Genomic DNA, 23,073 nt, shown 5'->3' with positions numbered 1-23,073 from the left:
TTGATGTATAAGAAAAATGAACCATATTTTTTTTAAGTGATTTAGGGTTCGACTGACAAGTGATTGATTGCATAAATTTTTTTATTTGAAATCAGCATCAAAACATGCACTAACGTGATCGTCTTTATGCTTCCATCGATAAAAATAATGAAAGTTGTAAACTTTTATCTAAACATTATCCCTGTCGTATTTTATTATACTCCATAGGGTCTCATATTTAAGTAAAAAATGTACACTCCTTAATAAAGCTACTCCATTAGTCCTAAATTATAAGTTGTTTTGAAAAGAAAAAAAATATTCTAAATTATACCCTTAACTATTTATTATCATTTATTTTTTCAGTTATTTAATTTATTTTTTCATATCATTAATGAAGGATGATTTTATAAAATAACTCGTAATTTACCCATCTCGTGCAAAATAAATTACATTTTTTTTATTTTTATGAAATGGTAAAAATTGAAGCCTCCACAGTTTTACTTTATATGTTTTTGTTGATGTTCTTTAGTTTAGTTTATCGTTTTAATAATTGCCTTATTGTTAGCATGTTAAGGCACCCAGCATCTATGTGTTTTAGTCTTAGAAAGGACTTGGGGGTCTTTCTAACTGTTCTTGAAGTCGAAGGGGATTCGCTTACCGAACGTAGCATCGAAGGCTCGAGGGAAGAGTTCGAAGGGTTGCACGGGTATTCAAGGATTCGAAGATTCAAGGAGCACCAAATTCAAAGGTTATTTGAAGTTTGGGGGAGTGTTTGCATAGGGGTTGAAGAATTAGGTTTAATTTCAAGGAATTCTTGTAAACACATTGTATTCAACATTTGTTATATAGTGGATGACCTTGGTGAAGACGTACTTCATCAAGAAGAGTAGACGTAGCTCTAGCGAGGACGAGAACGAGCGAACTGGTATAAAAATATCGGTGTTATCTCTCTTTCCCTGTCATCTTAACTTTTTAGTACTATTGCATGTGATTAATTGAATAATTGTTAGGATAATTGCTAGTGTTGATCTAAGTTGTTTTTCATCAAAAGATAATCTAATTCATTGAATTAGGTTTTAACTAATTTGTTTAAATTAATTGATTGCAACATCTATTCAATTCTTCAATTTCATATGCATTGTGTGTTCAATTGATAGCTTAACAATTTTGTTCATATAGGTTTGGTTTGAAATTGTCCAAAAGTTTTGTATATTGTTCAAGGTTTATTAAAGTTTGATTGTATATAAGATTTCTATCGTGAATCTCTAAATTCTAGATAAAATCTTGTCTCGCATAAATTTATCTTTTTGTAAATTGTTGTGATTGTTCACGCACGATTCCAATAGTCAATTTCGCTTAGCTCACATTTTATTAACTCCTGAAAAACTTTTTAAAAAGCTATTCACACCCCCTCCCCCCAGCTTACAAACTGATTGGCCATATATACCAACAAAAACGACATATAATTTGAGAATAGAGAGTAATTGACTGCATTTAATTTGTAAAAACAATAATCTTGTTTTGTCCGTGTCTTGGAAGTTGAATGTTGAAAACGAAAGAGTCAACAAAAGTTTTTGCATTTGGTTTATAATACTTCCTCCGTTTTAAATTACTATCTCCGTTTCTTTTTAATTGTTACTTTTTAACATTTTAAACATATCAAGACAATCAATAAATATTTTTTTGAGAGGACAATTAATAAATGTTATTGCTTTTGAGACAATAGTTTATCTTTTTTCAATAATAGCCTCATTCATTTTATATAGCCTCATTCATTTTATATCTTGTTTCATATATTTCTCTCTTTGCAATATATAACTAATGGTAATATTGATAAACAACATTTAATATTTGATTGAACTTTGAAAGTGACAGCTAAATAGAAACAAAACATTTCTACAAAAGAGATACTTAAAAAGGAACGGAAGGAGTATATGTCATTCTAGCAAAATTTGTTTCTTTCAAATTATATGTCATTTTACAATATCAATGAATCATTAATGCTTATTTTCTTAAGCAAATGCTAACTTGTGCCCTCAAGGACACATGTTAAGGAACTCGTTATAGAAATATATGTATCAAAAGTCGTGCATTAAACTTCTTAAAAGTTAAAATATTATATTTTTCAATGCAAAATTGCTCTTTTTGGATTCCTTAACATGTGCCCTTAAGACACACGTTAGCATGATATATTTTCTTATTATACGCTTTACTACTTATTACTTTATCTTTTTCTAATTCTTTTAATTTATGTTTTCCATACTATTAATAAATGATATTTATGTAAAACAATTCGCATTTCTATACAATATTAACTATATTTTTTAATTTAAAATTGTTAGAATGACATATAATTTAAAACGGATGAAGTATAGATCAAATATATCAACTTTTGTTGACTCATTTGTCTTTTTTAAAAAAGGTCGGAGGGAGTATATCAAAAATTGGAAAAAAATCAAAATTTAATTTGAGGGTGAATTTGAAATAAATGTATTAATTTTAGTATTGGTGATTTGTATTTTGCTTATATTTGAGATCAAATGTTTTGAAATTTTTGTGGCTTGTATTCGAGATTGAGATAGTATGGCACTTTGCCATTTCACGCGTATTAAAATATGTAGTTATTTTTGTATTAAAAATAAATTATTAATGATTTTATAAAATTATTAATCATTAATGACAAAAAAAAATTAAAAGAAAAGAGAATAATAAATAATATAAAAGAAAAAGAAACATTAATAATTTGTTTTTTTTTCTACAGAAATACATTAATAATTTTTTAATATTTTAAATAACTTATACTTTATCACAAACTTTTGTTTCAATTATCTCTTCAATGTAAAGGACAACAAGTCAACAAGTGTTTGGAACTTGGTATGGAAAGGAAACAAACAAATGTGGTGATAATACTAACTAGGACAAAATGGTAAATATAATGAAAACCAATGGCAATCTCAACAATCACTATTTATATATAGAAAAGACCTGAGTCCCATTCCTTCAAATTTGTGTCAACCATTATAAAAATATCATAAATTAAGAAAAGTAAAAAAGTAAGACCAGCTTGGTTCTTCTTCTTCTCATATCAGATAACAATGGCTATGGCTTTCAAAATGGTACTTCTTTACCTTTTTGAGTGTGTGTGATTTTACTTTGTTCTATATATTTTTATATTTATATCATATGTTTAATATGGATGAATTTTATTTTGTTTATACACATGTTTATGGTAGATAAAATTGTGAATTAACATATAATATGAATCTGAACAGGCTACTACTGGGATGTGGGTAACTGATGAGTGCAAAAACTCTTTCATGGAGATGAAGTGGAAGAAGGTGCATAGGTACATAGTTTTCAAGATCGATGAAAAAACAAGGCTTGTGACCGTTGACAAGGTTGGTGGTCCTGGAGAAAACTATGATGATCTAGCTGCTTCTTTGCCTAATGATGATTGTAGATATGCTGTCTTTGATTTTGATTTTGTCACTGTTGACAACTGCCGTAAGAGCAAGATCTTCTTCATTGCATGGTATGATTCTAATTTCTCATCAATCTCAATTGTTAGATTAATCCAATAATATTGTTAGTTCAATGTCCTTTTGTTTAATCCAACAATTGAAATTGGAGTCTACAAAGTCGTGGCGGCGTAGACGATCTAATTGTGTGTGTTTGGATTGACGATGAGTTTGTCAGAATCAAAGTGTCAGCATAATTTTACCAAATTTACTATCAATATAGACCTATACTAATTTTTATTTTATTTTTACTTTTACTTGGTATGTACCAACTACCAAGTACTAGTAGTACAGTTTAATGATTTATGAGTCTAATACAAGCTGGCCCATTATACCATATGATGTGAGGGATATTTTTGGGTAAAATTTTCAGGTCACCAACAGCATCAAGAATAAGAGAAAAGATACTATACGCAACATCAAAGGATGGGCTAAGAAGAGCTTTGGATGGAATCTCATATGAACTTCAAGCAACCGATCCAACTGAGATGGGATTCGATGTAATTCAAGACAGAGCCAAATAGATGCCCCTCTTAATTATGTGCCAAGCTAATCAATTATTCTACCAATCTTACTCTTTTATTATAATAATTATGATGATTATAATCAAGTAACTCTAATCCAATGACTCTATGACATGTTCTCTTTTTCCTTTTTCTTTTTATGGTAGTCCTTTAATTAAATGTTGGATTTTGGCACCATTGTGATGTAAGTGGGGTATCTAATCTTGAATTTTTAGTCAATTATAATAATTAAGTTATTGTATATTACCGTCGGGTGTATGATAAGTTAAGGGCAACAAACCTTTGTTTGCATTACTATGAAAAAATGGTTGAGACTTGAGAGCAATGGATTAGCTCGAACTTTTTTCATATGTGGAAAGTTGATGCGTTACCATATACTATTTAATTAATGCTTTTATTTTCTATGTCCTTATCACCCTTCACAATCGTAGTTTCTTAACTTGGGTTCCTTAGTTTTTAGTCCAGTCACATAACAATTGGCAAGGCATGACCCCACAGATTTTTGGAAAACCATTTCTAAAAATCATGATCAATGATAATTTACTGGGATCCTAAGTGAGAAAAATTAAGATTAGTTAAACTAAGTGATGGTCGACTTAATAAGCTTCGTTAAAAAATATTACATGTTAATTTGTTAAAATAAAAACTTCAGAATGAATAGAAGGCACTCAAATTTAATAAGTATCTAGTTTGGAACAATCTTTGGATAAATATTAGTTATCTTCTGACCCAACTTTAAATCAACATGATCATTTTTCTTCAGAAAAAAAGTTTTTTTTTTGGGTGAAAAACAATAGTTAAACAACCTTTTGTAAAACAGTATAAATTTTTTTGGAGGTGATAAAACCGTATTTATACAGTCTATTACTTTACCTTTTTTATCACACGTAATAAAATTATTAAAAAATATCTACGTGGCATACTGGCATTTTCTTATGACTTTTTTCTTTTGGTTTTTTCCTTTTGATCATTTGGACAGCCAACACATTTAGAATATGTATTGCCGTGCAGTAATTTGTAGGATTTCGTCAATATTTGGGTGCAGGTACATCATGATGAAATTATTGACAGCACATTTTGGAAGCTTTTGTAAACTTTCATTCTAAATAGTATATTAAGATCTTGTTAATAAGAGCCCTAATTGTTAAGGATTCAAAAAGAGAAATAATTGATAAATTTTATGTTAAAAAAGTTAGTTTTTAATATTTGAATGTGTTGAATACACAACTTTTAAGATAAACCTTCCATTTTAAATTTCTTATCAAGTGTCCTAAGGATACTTGTTAATATTTTTCATATATTAACGATAGTAAAGAAAATGTGCTAAAATTTAATCAACTTCAACTGGCACCTAGATTAATACCAATGAATTATATGGCACATCATGCTTATAGCTTAATTTTTTTTTTCTTATTTCAAATTACCTTTTTTAAAAGAAAAGCTACATTATAACGTGTTTATTAATTAAAAATAAACTACGGTATCCAGGTAACAATCAGCTAAAATATTCTCTTGAAGTTTATTTCAGCTTATAAACTCAAATCATAATTTTCTAATTCATTAAAAAAAAAAAAAAAAAAAAAAAAAAAAAAAAGAAACATAACTTTCTCAACATAGGTTACTTAATGTATGCATTTTATTTTGTGGTGACCGATGTTTGAACCTTGCATATATTATGCATAGTCTATATCAATTGAGCTCAGCACACGAGCAGTATGCATTTAAACAAACTTATAAGGTAGCAAATATTTTTGTATTAATACAAACGACCAATTCAAACCAAAAATATTCTCACTCAATCCACGTTTAATTCTTGCCTGAGAATTGAGATGAAGCTATGCGAAATAAATTTAAACTTATTCAAGGAAAACATTTTTGTTAGGAGTTTTTATTCGAGGAAAACTTATCTTACCTAGTTATTTTTCAGGGAAATACTAAACAAATGAAAATATTCAATGATTTAAATATCATATACTTTGATAAAGCTGTCATTCTAAATTTTTCTTTCATCGTGTGTACCATACATCAATGTAATAAACGTCTCAAGAAGTTATACACATAACCGTATGAGTTTCTATTAGATTAAATCTCACTTTCTGGTTTCTACACTCAAAGAATGATTGTCCAAGCTTAACTTTAATCAAGAAACACGTGTATAAGTAGTTTCAAACAACCTTAAGAATTACCAACAGTGCTGTATTTGACATTGATTGTGACTTGAGACTAGAGAACCAAATTTCGTACATGGTTTGGTTTGTTCCGAATTGGACACTTCTGGTTGGTAGATAGAATTGGATGAGTTAAGCATACAGTTCGTCTCTTGGCAGCAGTGTTTAACTGAACCTTTTATGTCGTTTTCGAGTTGTTGCATACGCATCAACTTGACCATTGAATTTGATTTCAAGCTTATCATCAACAACACAACCCTACCTCAGCTACTCTATTTTTATTTGCTAATTATTCTTGCTCAATAATGGTATTGCCACAGGTGTTTTTAATCATTTGTTTTGAGCAATATAATCAAATCATTACTTATAATTTAGGAGTAGTTGAGTAATTGAAGCTTTTTTTTTCAAATAGAAAATAAAGTAAGGAACATCAATTGATCCTACTCTATGTGCAAAAGCTGATGAAGGTTGAGATTGTCGCTGACAATTGGCATCAAATCAAACATGACAAGCTAAAACTAGATTCAATTATCAGGTTAATGATTTGTTCTCAAACTCCTTTGCACGAAAGTTGAAGTAGTAGATTAATCAAGAGGCAAACATATTCATTTCCTCTTGCTTGCAATCCACAAATCGGTAAAAACATTATTGCATACCTAAATCTAGATTCAAATTTATACCATCTCAATTATGAACATTGAATATACACCAGTCACTATACGCATGCATGCATATCCTTCCACAAAGCTATGCGTCAACGTCTCATGCTTATCCCAAATAACATGAGCATTTACCTTATGAGATGGGTTATGCTAACTTATACTCTAAAGATATATGTTAAAGTCCTCTTGGAAAAAGAAAAAAAAAAGGCATATGTCAAAGAATCCAAAAGTAAAAATTTTACTTTGAAAAAAATTATATTCTAAACACATGTTAAGAAACTCGATATAAACAATTCTTTTGAAAAGTTATGAATTCAATTCTATAAAATTCAATATTATTTTTTCAAGATAATATTTCTACTCTTGGATTCCTTAACAAGTGTCGTCATGACACAGATTAACAAAACTGGTAACATAATACATAAGAAAAACTACAGCTTAAATATTTTAGCTTCCCAAGTGAAATTCACACAGCCATATTCTCTTTAATATAATTAAAAAATATGTATGCATTGTTATCGTAAAATAAGTTTAACATTTGTGTAAAACTATTGTAGACTATCGGTGCATTCGAGTTACCTAGTATTTGGTTTGGCCTCTTAACAATAATTTCGTGCATTTCAAAGCCACTCCAACGTGAAAAAACAGAAGCTAAGAATACTAGCTTCTATCCAATGCGAAAAAACAGAAGCTAAGAATACTAGCATCTATCCAATGTGAAAACACAAAAGTAAAGAATAGTAGCCTGTTTGTTTGTGCGTTGGGGGGAAAGTAAACGTGTGTTTATTGAGAAGCCACAAATACTAGCTTCACAATATCACGTCCACTTTTGCCTCATGACGCGAAAACCATGCATCCGCCGCACATCCAAACAACGGCTAAACTCATTTAAAATGTAGCTCTATAGAGGATTAAATCTTAAGAAATGGATGAAATCAACGTGGATCTCACTTTGGAAATGGACCCCAACATAAAGCAATGTGGGTCTCACTTTGAAAACAAATCCAACATAAAGTGGTGAAACATACACGTGTTTCATCCGATAAGAGAGTGAGTGTTGAAGAGAGTGCTAGAAAAAAGAGTGTTCCTATCACTCCTCTTGTCGTAAGTTTGCATATCTCAAAATGGCACCAACTAAGGGACACAGCCTGGATATTCACTGGACCACACTCTGAAGCCACATATTCATTCAGGAGGCGCATTCTTTTCAAATTGTAACAGGGCCAAAGTATCGGCCATGCTAACATGAATACATATCATATTTGGGCTGTCTGACAACAACGTTCAGATCTAGATCGTTCATCCAATTCAGCCAGGGCCACCACCATTGTGCTTGTGGCCCTAAAACTAAAATTAAACTTTTACCTCTGTACAGATGATCACAGAGCAAAACTCTCACAATTGTACTTATGGTTATAAATGATTAGTTTAGAGATTCATTAAGATGTCAACTTTTGGGTTTAAAAGCATACAATAAAGTGACCGCCAATAGTTACCCCAAATTTATAAAACCAAGCACATAAAAGAACAATCATGTCCTCAGAGATGGACGAGTGTAGAGCTTCCTTTCATGTCTTTAGGTTCAGAAGCAATTTTTAAACATTTACCAAGAACTAGAAAGTGACCATGTCTGAACAAGCTAATGTCTTGAGATCGGAATGTGCATTCTACCTTACTAATTACCACCCCTCAAAGCAAGCACCAAGTGAAGCACGGAACCACCCTCAATGTTGTACTCTTTAGCTGTTTTGTCATCAGCAAGCTGCTTACCAGCATATATGAGCCTGCAGCAAATGACAACAGATGTAAGATTCTAATGTTTCCAATATAATTAAGAAAAAAATCTTAATTTTTCATTTACAGTTCCTAGCGAAGAAAGCTAAAACATATTATTTCTAAAACTGCAAACTAAATTAAATACAACACCAAATTAAAGCGTCAGAATCAAAACTCAGTATTGTTCTTGAATATCGAGCAATTGAGCATTGTTCAATAAATCTACCAGTAAATATGCAATCCAACTCGATGATACTTGTATAAGAAATACCAATGACAAGAAGAAAATTAAGCACTACTATGATAGAAAGTGGTTCAGATTGAGTGTACAAACGTACATAAAGTTATGTAGATCCCTGGATATTCGAGAGATACAAGACTGCCCAGTCCCAGTTCTGATTAGCACCAAATGACTCCCTCTCAACACCCTCCTTATTCATAGGCAATACATGCAACACATTAATTTCTTCTTATTATCTGGTCCTAACTAAATAAATCTCTTAACAGACCTATCAATACTCCCCCACCCAAAAACAGTAAACTTGTCCTCAAGGTGAATAGCTTAATTGCTAAACAAAAAACTACTTATATGAGATTCATCATACCGATGTTTGTGAAATACTAGATAATAGAATAATGTGTGAAGTTTGTACCATAAGAGTACAATAACTTTCGCCCATGATACCACTAGAAGTAGTGGATACTAGAATAATATTTTGAGGAATGTTTATAATTTCAGTTTGAGAAGGGTTCATTGCTCCTCAGTGATCAAACTAGAGGATGCTTATTGGGAAAAGTGCTGTCTGCGGCAGATGGAGTATTTCCCGCAGTTGATGGAGAAAATGAGCAAACTAAAAGTTCTCATAATAAGAAATTATGGTTTGCATCCTTCTGAACTGGAATTTTTTGAGCTACTTTAACCCGAAAAGAATCATACTAAAGCGGATTTATGTTCCTTTCTTTGGCACATTGTAGAATCTTAAAAATAAAAATAAAAAACTACACAAGACTGGTTTTTTAAAAGGTTTGAAAATGTGTAATATGAGTAAACCTATGGTTGTATTGCAATTCTAGGGCTGATATTTTTTAAAATTAGAACTTTGAAGCTTCAAAACTGTTTTTTAAAGTTTAGAACAGGTTTTGAAAAAGCGGTTCTGTCTAAGCCAAATAGAAATGAAGCTGAAACCAGAAAGAATTGAAACCGATGAACAACACCGAGGAACAGAACTGCGATGCTTTGCACCACGATGAATTGGAGGACCCACCACTATGATGAGAAGAGAGATTTTTATGTTTTCATTTCCTTATTTCTCTAATGATTTGTAGGATATTTGTATTTCTTGTTTGCATAGTTGGTCAACCAGATCTGCATAAATACTATCTATGTGCTATTCTTTGATCAGATCAGTGAGAAACAAAGTTTTGCTAGACCTAGAAACTAGTTCAGGTTGAGTGCAAAAATGTACAGAAAGTATGCAAATCCTTCCCAGGAAATTTGAGATCAAGTTCTCACCAAATGACTCCCTCTAAAATCCCCCTTCTCATCATACGCAACACACATTTCTTCGAACTATCTCAGCCTAACTAACTATCACATTACCGATAATTTTCAATTCCGAAGTCACGGTGTATGGATTTATGCATGAATATTTAACTTATAGGCCCTCCAAATATTCTTTAGATTATATGCTTATCTAGAATCCTAGATGAAGCATCCAACAATCATATTATAAAGAGGATAGACAAATAAAAACTAAGTGATATATAATTATTTTTTTAAAAAACCATACAATTTATATCATTTTACAAATACAAGATCACATGTAAATCAAGTTCTAGACCATGTGATCCTCGAGCAAATCCTTACATGAGTAAGCTTTTAAAGTGAGCGGAGAAAACTGAACCAATGACATATAAATGCATGGATTTTCACTAAGTTTCTCTGCCAAAATAATACTAGCAGATAATATTCAAATATATTTTCAGAAACACGAGTGTTGCAATGAACAAGTGACATGTATTAATTAAGAGTTATAACATTTGACAATGAATTAGCCAAGCCCAAAAAACATGAGAGAGAGAGGGAGGGAGAACCTCTGCTGCACAGGTGGAATTCCTTCTTTTTCTTCAACACGCTCCTTGATACGATCAATTGTATCAGTTGGCTCAATGTCAATTTCAATTTCTTTTCCAGTTAAAGTCTTCACTTTAATCATGGTTCCTCCCCTGAGCCTCAGGACCAAGTGAAGAGTTGATTCCTTTTGTATGTTGTAATCAGCAAGAGTGCGACCATCTTCCAGTTGCTTACCAGCGAAAATCAACCTCTGCTGGTCAGGAGGGATGCCTTCCTTGTCCTACAACAACATATTCCACTAGCAGTTAGAAATGAATTATGCAACTTACAAATGATAACAACACTGCCACTTATATTGTAACAGACAAACTCAGACAGCATCACGCCATATAAAACAGATAAAGGCCCTGCAGCTTAGTTTCAGTTTATTTAGGCCAATTTCTTGCAAAAGCATGGATCAATTAAGGTCTAGAAATCTTAAAACATTAAAAAAATAGCACATAGATAGGTCTAGAAAAGACTCAGTCTCAAATCTTAAACATAAACGAGTCAAAGTCTCAAATTTAAACATAAAACAACAAAGCTTAAACATAAACAACTCAAAGCCAGGATCACTGGAATCGTATCGAATTGCACAATTGGACGCCGATTTCATGTTTTTATGCGATTTTGCACGGATTTTACTCAACTCAAGATTCTATTCACGATCCAGATCAGTAGCGCTGAGTGAAATAGCAAAATTGTGGGTTTTCACAGATTCTGATATGGATTTTGACAAGGCTTTAAAATGCTTTCCATGTATAAGATCTGATAATCAATGTATGATATTTAAGAAAAGTGTGGCTAATGACTATTTTAGGAAAAGAGCAGCATATTGAAATGAACGGCCCAAACAGCAGTAACCTCTAGTTATAGATCAACATTCCCTGCTGTCGAAGGCTTCACACCAAATTTAGATAATCTAGTCAATTATGAGAACTTGCAGTTTCTAGAATCATTTAACATGATCTGCATTGTTAAGCCTGTTAAAATCCAATCATGCCTGAGTAACAACAAGAAGCTGTATTGGAAGTACACCGTCATCTTTTTTTTCTTTTAAACTTAGTCTCCGATCCAAGGACCAACTAATAGGAGGGGTCCAATCCCACCATCCACTTGTGGTGCCGTTTAAAGCCAGAGCAAAACTCTGTAAGGACTAGTCCATTGAAATCGGCACCAGCGGAATGGAACTTGAGACCTTGAGAGGAACACACTCCAAGGTCCAAAGCCAAAAACACCATGCCAACCTAAACTTAGGTTGTACATCGTATTACCAAAACTAAAATTGATTATTCCATAAAAGTAACCTAATCCAAATTCCAAACACACACCCATAGTTTTTCTTTGTTGTTTTATTAGTAGAATTTTCACAAATAATTTCAATTGTAAAACCTAGCAGACACGAAATTTTAATAAAACCCTTAAAATAAATCGAGTAAGCAAAATTAAAAGTAACAAAATCAGCGATCATAAGAAACCCTAACTAACCTGGATCTTGGCCTTGACGTTGTCGATGGTGTCGCTACTCTCAACCTCGAGAGTGATAGTCTTTCCGGTCAAAGTTTTGACGAAGATCTGCATCTTGTTGTTCTTCTTCTTCTCGTCGTTCTTTCTTGGAGTTGTGAGAGCGCGATAGAGATAGAAAGAGAGAAACTGTTTGAGCGATGCGGGGTATGGGTAATTGGGTATTTGAAGCAACTACCCTGTGGCGGGATTCCGTTTCTATCAAACAGTTCCCCTCAAATAACCTGCAATAATTTCGATTTCGATTGGATTTCTTTTTTTCTTTTTAATAAAAATTTGGATTGGATAACTAGGTTAATTGGGGATTCACTCTCACAATTATAAGGAAAAAAACAAAAAACTTTTTCCTAAATTAAAAGATAAAAATCATATTTGATCTATTTAGAAATAATGTGATGTAGTGTAATAATTTGTTTAAAATAGATAAATTTGTCGTATTATATTGTTTTTGAATTGATTTTAAGTATTTGTTTATGAATTGAATTAATCTTTCTAAGACATGTTTACCATTAAAAAAACGAATGTTTTTAAAAAGGAAAATAAGTTTTGCTTATTTTGTAAGTTATGAATTTTTTTAAAATTTAGAATTTTAAAAATGCAAATAATTGAATAAAGGCAAAGTGCTGCGGTAGTTAACTATTGTTGCTACAACTGTAGTTGACTACCATTGATACAGCCAGGGACGGATCTACCTACAAAGATATGTAGGCTTGCGCCTGCATTAACTTTGTAGAATTTTTTTAGGTTATAATAATATAGTAATATATAGTAATAGTTGAAATGTTGACCAAATGACCCCATATAAAACACACAACATTTTTCTCTTGGCCCACACATATACACACACCTAGACACTACAACACAACCTTGTCAAGAATCGGATGCGAAATCGCATAGGAGATGAATGGTTAAACAATTGTTTAGTTACTTATATAGAGAGATATTTTTGTTGGTATTGAAAATGAAAAAATCATTCAATATTTTCAAAATATGGAGAATCGTAAAGGACAATTATGATGTATATTTATGTTTTCAAAAATATAATATAACATATATATATATGGGTCTTGCTATAAGCCACCCATGAAGGTGTCTTTTAGCAGCCCACACCTCAAGGTGTGATTTCCACTTTTTAGTTATAACTTTGCTAAAAGACACCTTCATAAAAATTAGTTGGTGTCTTTTAACAAATGCTCATAGAATAACTTGCTTCTAGCAAAACCTATATATGTGTGTGTGTGTTTGTTTATTTAATGTTTCAAAATTTATATATAGGTGGTGCCCCCGCTTTCCAAAATTCCTGGATCCGTCACCGGATACAACAATAATTAACTACCGTCGATTTTCTCAACGGTAGTAAACTACCGTTAGGGGTATTTAAGTCATTTTTATGTGCTTTTAGAAAAAATTTGATGTGAGAAAAACAATTTTCATTATTAATAGTAATGCTAAATGTTGTAGGGCAAAAATTTCATATCCACTCAACAAATGTCCAATTACAAGGTAAGATCCAATAAGGAACCAAACTCACATTCTCCCTTGTATTATGTGTAACGCCCTAGTCGTTATTTTATTATTTTTAGAATTATTTAGAGTCTTTTATGTGTTTTTATAAAATATGTGTGTTTTATTTGGTGTGTATTATTTTATTTATATGATTTAATTTAATATATGAGAATATTATGTGAAATAAGATTATTTTGGAGTGCGGGGTTTTGATTAGTAATTAATAGAATTTAGGGGGAGTTTAATGTAATAGAGGAAGTTACACTTTGGGGGATTAAGGAAAGAAAAGTCAGAAAACAGTTTTAACGTGAAAACAAGTTTGAGAGGAGAAAAAGCTAAGGCAAGGAGAGAAAACCAAGAACAAGGGAGGAGAACCTAGAAAACCGATTTGCTGTGCTATTCCTGCAATTCTAAGATAAGGGTGGGATTATCTTTCAATGATCATAATGTATAATTTCTGAAAATTAATCTAATAGAATAGTTCTTGAAGATAAAATTGAGAATTAGGGTGTGATGTTGATTTTGAAAGAAAAGGTGTAAGAATCATGTTTAATGTGTTGTAATTTGATGTTCCGTATGATTTCTTAATCTATAATGTTGCTACGTTCGGAATCGGAATGACATTAGGATTGGTTGAATGAATTGAGAAAGTTTTGTATGATTGTTGGAATGAGTTGAATTGATGTTGTTAATGCATACTTTGTGTTCCTTTCGATGCCTAGTTGTGTATAGGACCTGTAAACAATGCTGGAAAACGTTTTGGGTGATCAGGGGATTAAAATTGGGTTTTTGGAGTGAGGAGAAGTCTGAAATCGTAGGTTTTTGCCCTGCCCGGATAAGTGGTCGCTTAAGCGAGAATCCCATTGCTTAAGCGAGCGATCAAGATCGCTGCCCAGAACTTGAAGAAGCCAGGTCGCTTGAGCGACCCATGAGCGAGCCGTTAGCGAGGGGAACTTTTAGTTACGACATTGTGTTCGCTTGAGCGAACCCGCGAGCGTGCTGTAAGCGAGCAAAACCCCAACCTTTTGTGAGCTGATCGCTTAAGCGAGCTACCCTTCGCTTAAGCGAGCTGAGCCTAGTCAGCCACTTTCTGAATTTTTGCTTCGTGCATTAGGGGACCCTTTTTAGTATCTTAAAGTGTTCCTTTTAGTTTATATAACCCTTGTATAAGTATCAAATCCTACTGAAACACAATGATAATTAATTTGGTTAATTTTTATGAATTTTGGAGATGTTGAAGTACTTGAACTAAGTGAATGAACATGTTGCATTAAAGGGGTGGTGAGTCATATAAATACATATGCATTTGTTGAAGTTGTATGTAGATATACACAAGTGGGTCAGTTGAATAAGCATAAAAGCGGTGAGGGCCTCGGTCCTAGAACGCCTTGTCGTTCAAAGCGATGGAACACTATGTTGTTCAAAGCGGTGTTAGCGGAGAGGACTCATGTCCTGATAAAAGAATGCTTTAACCATTCTATAGCGGTGAGGGCTTCAGTCCTGATATGGTACCACATGCATTGTAGAGGAGTCTTAGTGGAGTTGTGGAGTGTGCATGAGTCTATGTCGTTGGTCTTTGATTACCTGGTTGTTGATATTGATAATGATGATACTTATAAATGTTGAAAGAAATTATTATGATGATAGGGTGTTAGATTGATTTGATGTTATTATATATTAATTTTATTGTTTGAGAATCTCACCCCTTCTGCTTGAAAATGTTGCCCTTCCTATGGGTAACTTGCAGGTGATCCTGAGTAGTAGGTGGTGGCTCAAAGTGTCTAGGGCTCTGATACGTGGGATGTGATTTTATTGTTTAATTTCTTTCCTATGTATCAATTTGAAATATTGTTGTTGTAGCCCTATGGATGATTTGGTTTCTTTTGATGAGGCTTTTATGCCAAGAACAATTATTGGGGTTTATTTAAGTTGAAAAATATTCCGCTGCAAGTTTAATGATGATTTTGTGAAGAATGTTTAATTAAATAGATTTTTATATTTTCTATTTAAGAAATTTTGATAATGTAGTGTGACATGCCCGTTTGGGTTTTACTCTGATTGTTGAGATATTATTATTTAGTTGATTTTGGGAAACGGGGTGTTACCATTGGTATCAGAGCAGGTTGGTCCGTCCGGCCAAGTAGTAGAGTCGTGTTGAGCCACCTAGGATAGAGTGTCAACTCTAATTTTGTTTGTTGTTGTTATTCTGAATTGATGTTTCTTATATAGAACCTTAAGATGGCTGGTAGAAACGATGCTGCTATTGCTGCTGCACTTGAGGCTGTAGCTCAAGCTGTTCAACAGCAACCGCAAGGTGGAGCTGGTAATGGAGAGGTGAGAATGCTGGAGACCTTTTTGAGGAATCATCCACCGGCATTCAAAGGAAGGTATGATCCTGATGGTGCCCAGACGTGGCTGAAAGAAGTGGAGCGGATCTTTAGGGTCATGCAATGTTCGGAGGTGCAAAAGGTGCGATTTGGAACGCACATGCTGGCTGAGGAGGCAGATGATTGGTGGGTAAGTTTGTTGCCTGTGTTGGAACAAGATGGAGCTGTAGTAACCTGGGCTGTGTTCAGGAGAGAATTCCTGAATAGGTACTTTCCGGAGGATGTCCGAGGAAAGAAAGAAATCGAATTCCTGGAGTTGAAGCAGGGTGACATGTCTGTCACAGAGTATGCTGCTAAGTTCACGGAACTTGCAAAGTTTTATCCTCACTACACTGCGGAGACAGCTGAGTTCTCCAAATGTATCAAGTTTGAAAATGGCTTGAGAGCTGATATCAAGAGAGTCATGGGTATCAGAAGATCAGAAATTTCTCTGAATTGGTGAGTAGCTGTAAGATTTATGAGGAGGATACAAAGGCTCACTATAAGGTGATGAGCGAGAAGAGGAATAAGGGCCAGAGTAGTCGCCCGAAGCCCTACAATGTTCCTGCTGACAAAGGAAAACAAAGATTGAATGATGAGAGGCGGCCTAGGGGGAGAGATGCTCCTGTTGATGTTGTTTGTTACAAGTGTGGTGCGAAAGGCCACAAGAGTAATGTCTGCACCAAAGATGAGAAGAAGTGTTTCAGATGTGGTCAGAAAGGTCATGTGTTGGCTGAATGCAAGCGTGGAGATATTGTTTGTTATAACTGTAATGAGGAGGGCAACATTAGTTCACAGTGCACGCAACCTAAGAAGGTCAGAACTTGAGGAAAAGTATTTGCTTTGACTGGTACGCAGACTACCAATGAGGATCGACTTATCAGAGGTACATGTTTCTTTAATAGTACTCCTTTAATTGCTATTATAGACACTGGTGCTACTCATTGTTTCATTGCTTTAGAATGTGCATATAAGTTGGGTCTGATTATATCTGATATGAAAGGAGAAATGGTCGTTGAAACTCCAGCCAAGGGTTCAGTAACTACTTCTCTAGTTTGTTTAAGGTGTCCGTTGTCTATGTTTGGTAGAGATTTTGAGGTCGACTTAGTGTGTCTACCGTTGATGGGAATGAATGTTATTTTCGGGATGAATTGGTTAGAGTATAACCGAGTTTATATAAATTGTTTCAACAAGACGGTGCATTTTTCTTCTGCGGAAGAAAAGAGTGGAGCAGAGTTCCTAACTACTAAACAGTTGAAGCAGTTGGGACGAGATGAAATTCTTATGTTTTCTTTGATGGCATCTTTGTCGTTAGAGAATCAAGCTGTAATTGACAGGTTACCCGTGGTGAATGAATTTCCTGAAGTTTTTCCGGATGAGATTCCTGATGTGCCACCAAAAAGGGAAGTTGAGTTCTCGATTGATCTTATTCCGGGAACGAAACCGGTGTCGATGGCACCTTATCGCATGTCAGCTTCTGAATTAGCCGAGTTGAAGAAACAGTTGAGGACTTGCTTGATAAGAAGTTTGTAAGACCCAGTGTTTCGTTGTGGGGAGCGCTTGTGTTGTTGGTAAAGAAGAAGGATGGTAGTATGAGATTGTGCATTGACTATCGTCAGTTGAACAAAGTTACAATAAAGAACAGATATCCACTTCCGAGGATTGATGACTTGATGGACCAACTGGTAGGTGCAAAAGTTTTTAGTAAAATTGACTTGAGGTCAGGTTACCATCAAATTAAAGTGAAGGATGAAGATATGCAGAAGACGGCCTTTAGGACACGATATGGTCATTACGAATACAAGGTGATGCCTTTCGGTGTTACTAACGCGCCTGGTGTGTTCATGGAGTATATGAACCGAATTTTCCATGCTTTCCTGGATAAATTCGTGGTGGTATTTATTGATCATATTTTGATTTATTCTAAGACTGAAGAGGAGCATGCAGAACACCTGAAGATTGTGTTGCAGATTTTGAAAGAGAGAAAGTTGTATGCCAAGTTGTCGAAGTGCGAGTTCTGGTTAAGTGAAGTGAGTTTTCTAGGCCACGTTATTTCTGGTAGTGGTATTGCGGTTGATCCTTCGAAAGTTGATGCAGTATCGCAGTGGGAGACTCCGAAGTCAGTGACTGAAATCAGAAGCTTCTTGGGTTTGGCTGGTTATTACCGTAGGTTCATAGAAGGATTTTCAAAGTTGGCACTTCCGTTGACTCAGTTGACTTGTAAAGGGAAACCTTTTGTATGGGATGCTCAGTGTGAGAGTAGTTTCAATGAGTTGAAGCAAAGATTGACAACTGCTCCTATTTTGATTTTGCTGAAGCCAGAAGAACCTTTTGTAAATTATTGTGATGCTTCTAAGTTCGGTTTGGGTGGTGTGTTGATGCAAGATGGCAAGGTGGTAGCTTATGCTTCTAAGTAGCTGAGAGTTCATGAAAAGAATTATCCTACGCATGATTTGGAATTGGCTGCGGTGGTATTTGTTTTGAAAATTTGGAGGCACTATTTGTATGGTTCAAGATTTGAAGTGTTTAGTGACCACAAAAGTTTGAAATATCTGTTTGACCAGAAAGAATTGAACATGAGGCAGAGGAGATGGCTTGAGTTATTAAAAGATTATGATTTTGGCTTGAATTACCATCCGGGTAAAGCTAATGTAGTTGCAGATGCGTTGAGTAGGAAGACATTGCACATGTCGGCCATGATGGTAAAGGAATTCGAATTGCTTGAACAGTTTAGAGACTTGAGTCTCGTTTGTGAATTGTCACCTCAAAGTGTGTAGTTGGGTATGCTGAAGATCAATAGTGATTTCTTGAATAGTATTAGAGAAGCACAACAAGTTGATGCCAAGTTTGTGGATTTAATGGTTACTAGTAATCAAGCTGAGGATAGTGATTTCAAGGTTGATGAACAGGGTGTGTTGAGATTTAGAGGCAGAATTTGTATTCCTGACAATGAAGAATTGAAGAAGTTGATTTTAGAAGAAAGTCATAAGAGTAACTTGAGTATTCATCCGGAAGCTACAAAAATGTATCATGATTTGAAGAAGTTGTTTTGGTGGTCTGGTTTGAAGAGGGATGTCGCTCAGTTTGTGTATGCGTGTTTGACTTGTCAGAAGTCTAAGGTTGAGCATCAGAGGCCTGCAGGGTTGTTGACACCGTTGGATGTACCGGAGTGGAAATGGGACAGCATTTCTATGGATTTTGTGACAAGTTTACCTAATACTCCGAGAGGGCATGATTCTATATGGGTTGTGGTCGACAGGTTGACGAAGTCGGCGCACTTCATTCCGATTAATATCAGTTATCCAGTAGCTCAGTTGGCAGAGATTTACATTCATAATATTGTGAAGTTGCATGGTGTTCCGTCGAGTATAGTGTCGGATAGAGACCCGGGGTTTACTTCAAGATTTTGGAAGAGTTTACAAGATGCATTGGGTTCAAAATTGAGGTTGAGTTCAGCTTATCATCCGTAGACAGATGGTCAGTCGGAGAGGACGATCCAATCTTTAGAGGATTTGCTAAGGGTATGTGTGCTTGAGCAAGGTGGAGCTTGGGATAGTCACCTACCGTTCATAGAGTTCACATACAACAACAGTTACCATTCGAGTATTGGTATGGCACCGTTCGAAGCTTTGTATGGTCGGAGGTGCAGGACTTCTTTATGCTGGTTTGAGTCGGGAGAAAGTGTTGTGTTGGGACCGGATTTGGTTCATGAGACTACAGAGAAAGTCAAGATGATCAGAGAGAAGATGAAAGCGTCGCAGAGTCGATAGAAGAGCTATCATGACAAGCGTAGGAAAGACCTTGAGTTTCAGGAGGGTGATCATGTTTTTCTGAGGGTTACTCCTATGACGAGTGTAGAACGTGCATTGAAGTCGAAGAAGTTGACTCCAAAGTTCATTGGTCCGTATCAGATTTCAGAAAGAGTTGGAACTGTGGCATATAGAGTTGGTTTGCCACCTCATCTTTCGAATTTGCATGACGTGTTTCATGTGTCGCAATTGCGGAAGTATGTACCGGATCCTTCGCATGTTATTCCAAGAGATGATGTGCAAGTTAGAGACAACCTGACGGTGGAGACCTTACCTTTGAGGATTGATGATCGAAAGGTGAAGTCCTTGAGAGGTAAAGAGATACCTCTTGTAAGAGTTGTTTGGGGTGGAGCGACTGGTGAAAGTTTGACTTGGGAGCTGGAAAGTAAGATGCAAGAATCGTATCCTGAGTTGTTTGTTTGAGGTAAGATTTCGATGACGAAATTCTCAAAGTTGGGGAAAGTTGTAACGCCCTAGTCGTTATTTTATTATTTTTAGAATTATTTAGAGTCTTTTATGTGTTTTTATAAAATATGTGTGTTTTATTTGGTGTGTATTATTTTATTTATATGATTTAATTTAATATATGAGAATATTATGTGAAATAAGATTATTTTGGAGTGTGGGGTTTTGATTAGTAATTAATAGAATTTAGGGGGAGTTTAATGTAATAGGGGAAGTTACACTTTGGGGGATTAAGGAAAGAAAAGTCAGAAAACAGTTTTAACGTGAAAACAAGTTTGAGAGGAGAAAAAGCTATAAGGAGAGAAAACCAAGAACAAGGGAGGAGAACCTAGGAAACCGATTTGCTGTGCTATTCCTGCAATTCTAAGGTAAGGGTGGGATTATCTTTCAATGATCATAATGTATAATTTCTGAAAATTAATATAATAGAATAGTTCTTGAAGATAAAATTGAGAATTAGGGTGTGATGTTGATTTTGAAAGAAAAGGTGTAAGAATCATGTTTAATGTGTTGTAATTTGATGTTCCGTATGATTTCTTAATCTATAATGTTGCTACATTTGGAATCGGAATGACATTCGGATTGGTTGAATGAATTGAGAAAGTTTTGTATGATTGTTGGAATGAGTTGAATTGATGTTGTTAATGCATATTTTGTGTTCCTTTCGATGCCTAGTTGTGTATAGGACCTGTAAACAATTGCTGGAAAACTTTTTGGGTGATCAGGGAATTAAAATTGGGTTTTTGGAGTGAGGAGCAGTCTGAAATCGTAGGTTTTTGCCCTGCTCGGATGAGTGGTCGCTTAAGCGATCGATCAAGATCGCTGCCCAGAACTTGAAGAAGCCAGGTCGCTTGAGCGACCCATGAGCGAGCCGTTAGCGAGGGGAACTTTTAGTTACGACATTGTGTTCGCTTGAGCGAACCCGCGAGCGTGCTGTAAGCGAGCAAAACCCCACCCAACCTTTTGTGAGCTGGTCGCTTAAGCGAGCTGAGCCTAGTCAGCCACTTTCTGAATTTTTGCTTCGTGCATTAGGGGACCCTTTTTAGTATCTTAAAGTGTTCCTTTTAGCTTATATAACCCTTGTATAAGTATCAAATCCTACTGAAACACAATGATAATTGATTTGGTTAATTTTTATGAATTTTGGAGATGTTGAAGTACTTGAACTAAGTGAATGAACATGTTGTATTAAAGGGGTGGTGAGTCATATAAATACATATGCATTTGTTGAAGTTGTATGTAGATATACACAAGTGGGTCAGTTGCATAAGCATAAAAGCGGTGAGGGCCTCGGTCTTGGAACGCCTTGTCGTTCAAAGAGGTGGAACACTATGTTGTTCAAAGCGGTGTTAGCGGAGAGGACTCATGTCCTGATAAAAGAATGCTTTAACCATTCTATAGCGGTGAGGGCTTCGGTCCTGATATGGTACCACATGCATTGTAGAGGAGTCTTAGTGGAGTTGTGGAGTGTGCATGAGTCTATGTCGTTGGTCTTTGATTGCCTGGTTGTTGATATTGATAATGATGATACTTATAAATGTTGAAAGAAATTATTATGATGATAGGGTGTTAGATTGATTTGTTGTTATTATATATTAATTTTATTGTTTGAGAATTTCACCCCTTCTGCTTGAAAATGTTGCCCTTCCTATGGGTAACTTGCAGGTGATCCTGAGTAGTAGGTGGTGGCTCAAAGTGTCTAGGGCTCTGATACGTGGGATGAGATTTTATTGCTTAATTTCTTTCCTATGTATCAATTTTGAAATATTGTTGTTGTAGCCCTATGGATGATTTGGTTTCTTTTGATGAGGCTTTTATGCCAAGAACAATTATTGGGGTTTATTTAAGTTGAAAAATATTCCGCTGCAAGTTTAATGATGATTTTGTGAAGAATGTTTAATTAAATAGATTTTTATATTTTTTATTTAAGAAATTTTGATAATGTAGTGTGACATGCCCGTTTGGGTTTTACTCTGATTGTTGAGATATTATTATTTAGTTGATTTTGGGAAACGGGGTGTTACATTATGTCTATATAAAGAGGATTTCACTACAATTTCAATATATTTTATTTCCCTCAGACCTCCCAACCTCCTTTGGTTTCCCATCTGACATGGACGTCGAAGCGCTTGTGCAGATACACCCTCTTCCGTTTAGTCGGCAACATGACACTTCCATAGATTCTGACGAGATCTTGGACAACATAACACATTCTTCCATGTGTTTGTGATCAATGTAAGATTCTCTATCTTGTACAAGATAATATTGTTCCCGAAAAAAACACTTAGTTTAATAGACTTACTCATAATTAACTTTGTCCATGTTATTCTCGATGCGTTTTGGTATGCGACCACCCTTACTGTGCTTCTCAGGTTGTATCTTAGCATCAACCATTGTTATGATAGGAACTATTAAGGTTAATGGCAATGAAAATTCTCTTGACAATATATTAACGCTGGATTTTGTGGTTTACTCAAGAACCATAATTACAAATGAATCTACTAACTATATAGGACAATCTGTACCAAAAAGAAAAAACTATATAGGACAATCTTTGTCCCTTTTTTGGACCATTTTGCCCTTATAGAAGGGCATTTTCGTAAATTAGTAATTTCTCACTTTGACCTATATATATGTGTACTTGTGGGATTTCAATTTGAGCT

General features: G+C 34.6%; 2 protein-coding genes across 2 annotated transcripts; one reads left to right on the top strand and one right to left on the bottom strand.

Moving 5' to 3' along the window:
• Positions 1 to 2,942: 2,942 nt before the first annotated feature.
• On the top strand, positions 2,943 to 4,379 carry LOC25492778 (actin-depolymerizing factor 5). Its single transcript, XM_013601016.3, has 3 exons — positions 2,943 to 3,095; positions 3,252 to 3,511; positions 3,871 to 4,379. The coding sequence occupies exons 1-3, from the start codon at positions 3,075 to 3,077 to the stop codon at positions 4,019 to 4,021; spliced, it is 432 nt and encodes a 143-aa protein (XP_013456470.1). The 5' UTR covers positions 2,943 to 3,074; the 3' UTR covers positions 4,022 to 4,379.
• A 3,851-nt stretch (positions 4,380 to 8,230) lies between these two features.
• LOC25492777 (ubiquitin-NEDD8-like protein RUB2) lies at positions 8,231 to 12,504 on the bottom strand. The gene is made up of 3 exons (XM_013601013.3): positions 12,229 to 12,504; positions 10,722 to 10,981; positions 8,231 to 8,635 (listed from the first exon to the last, which is right to left on the bottom strand). Exons 1-3 carry the CDS (start codon positions 12,319 to 12,321, stop codon positions 8,527 to 8,529), a joined length of 462 nt encoding a protein of 153 aa, XP_013456467.1. The 5' UTR covers positions 12,322 to 12,504; the 3' UTR covers positions 8,231 to 8,526.
• Positions 12,505 to 23,073: the final 10,569 nt, after the last annotated feature.

Source organism: Medicago truncatula, chromosome 4 (genome assembly GCF_003473485.1).
Source record: "Medicago truncatula cultivar Jemalong A17 chromosome 4, MtrunA17r5.0-ANR, whole genome shotgun sequence".
In the NCBI taxonomy this organism is placed as follows: domain Eukaryota; kingdom Viridiplantae; phylum Streptophyta; class Magnoliopsida; order Fabales; family Fabaceae; genus Medicago; species Medicago truncatula.
This window is presented reverse-complemented; position numbering and strand designations above follow the sequence as displayed.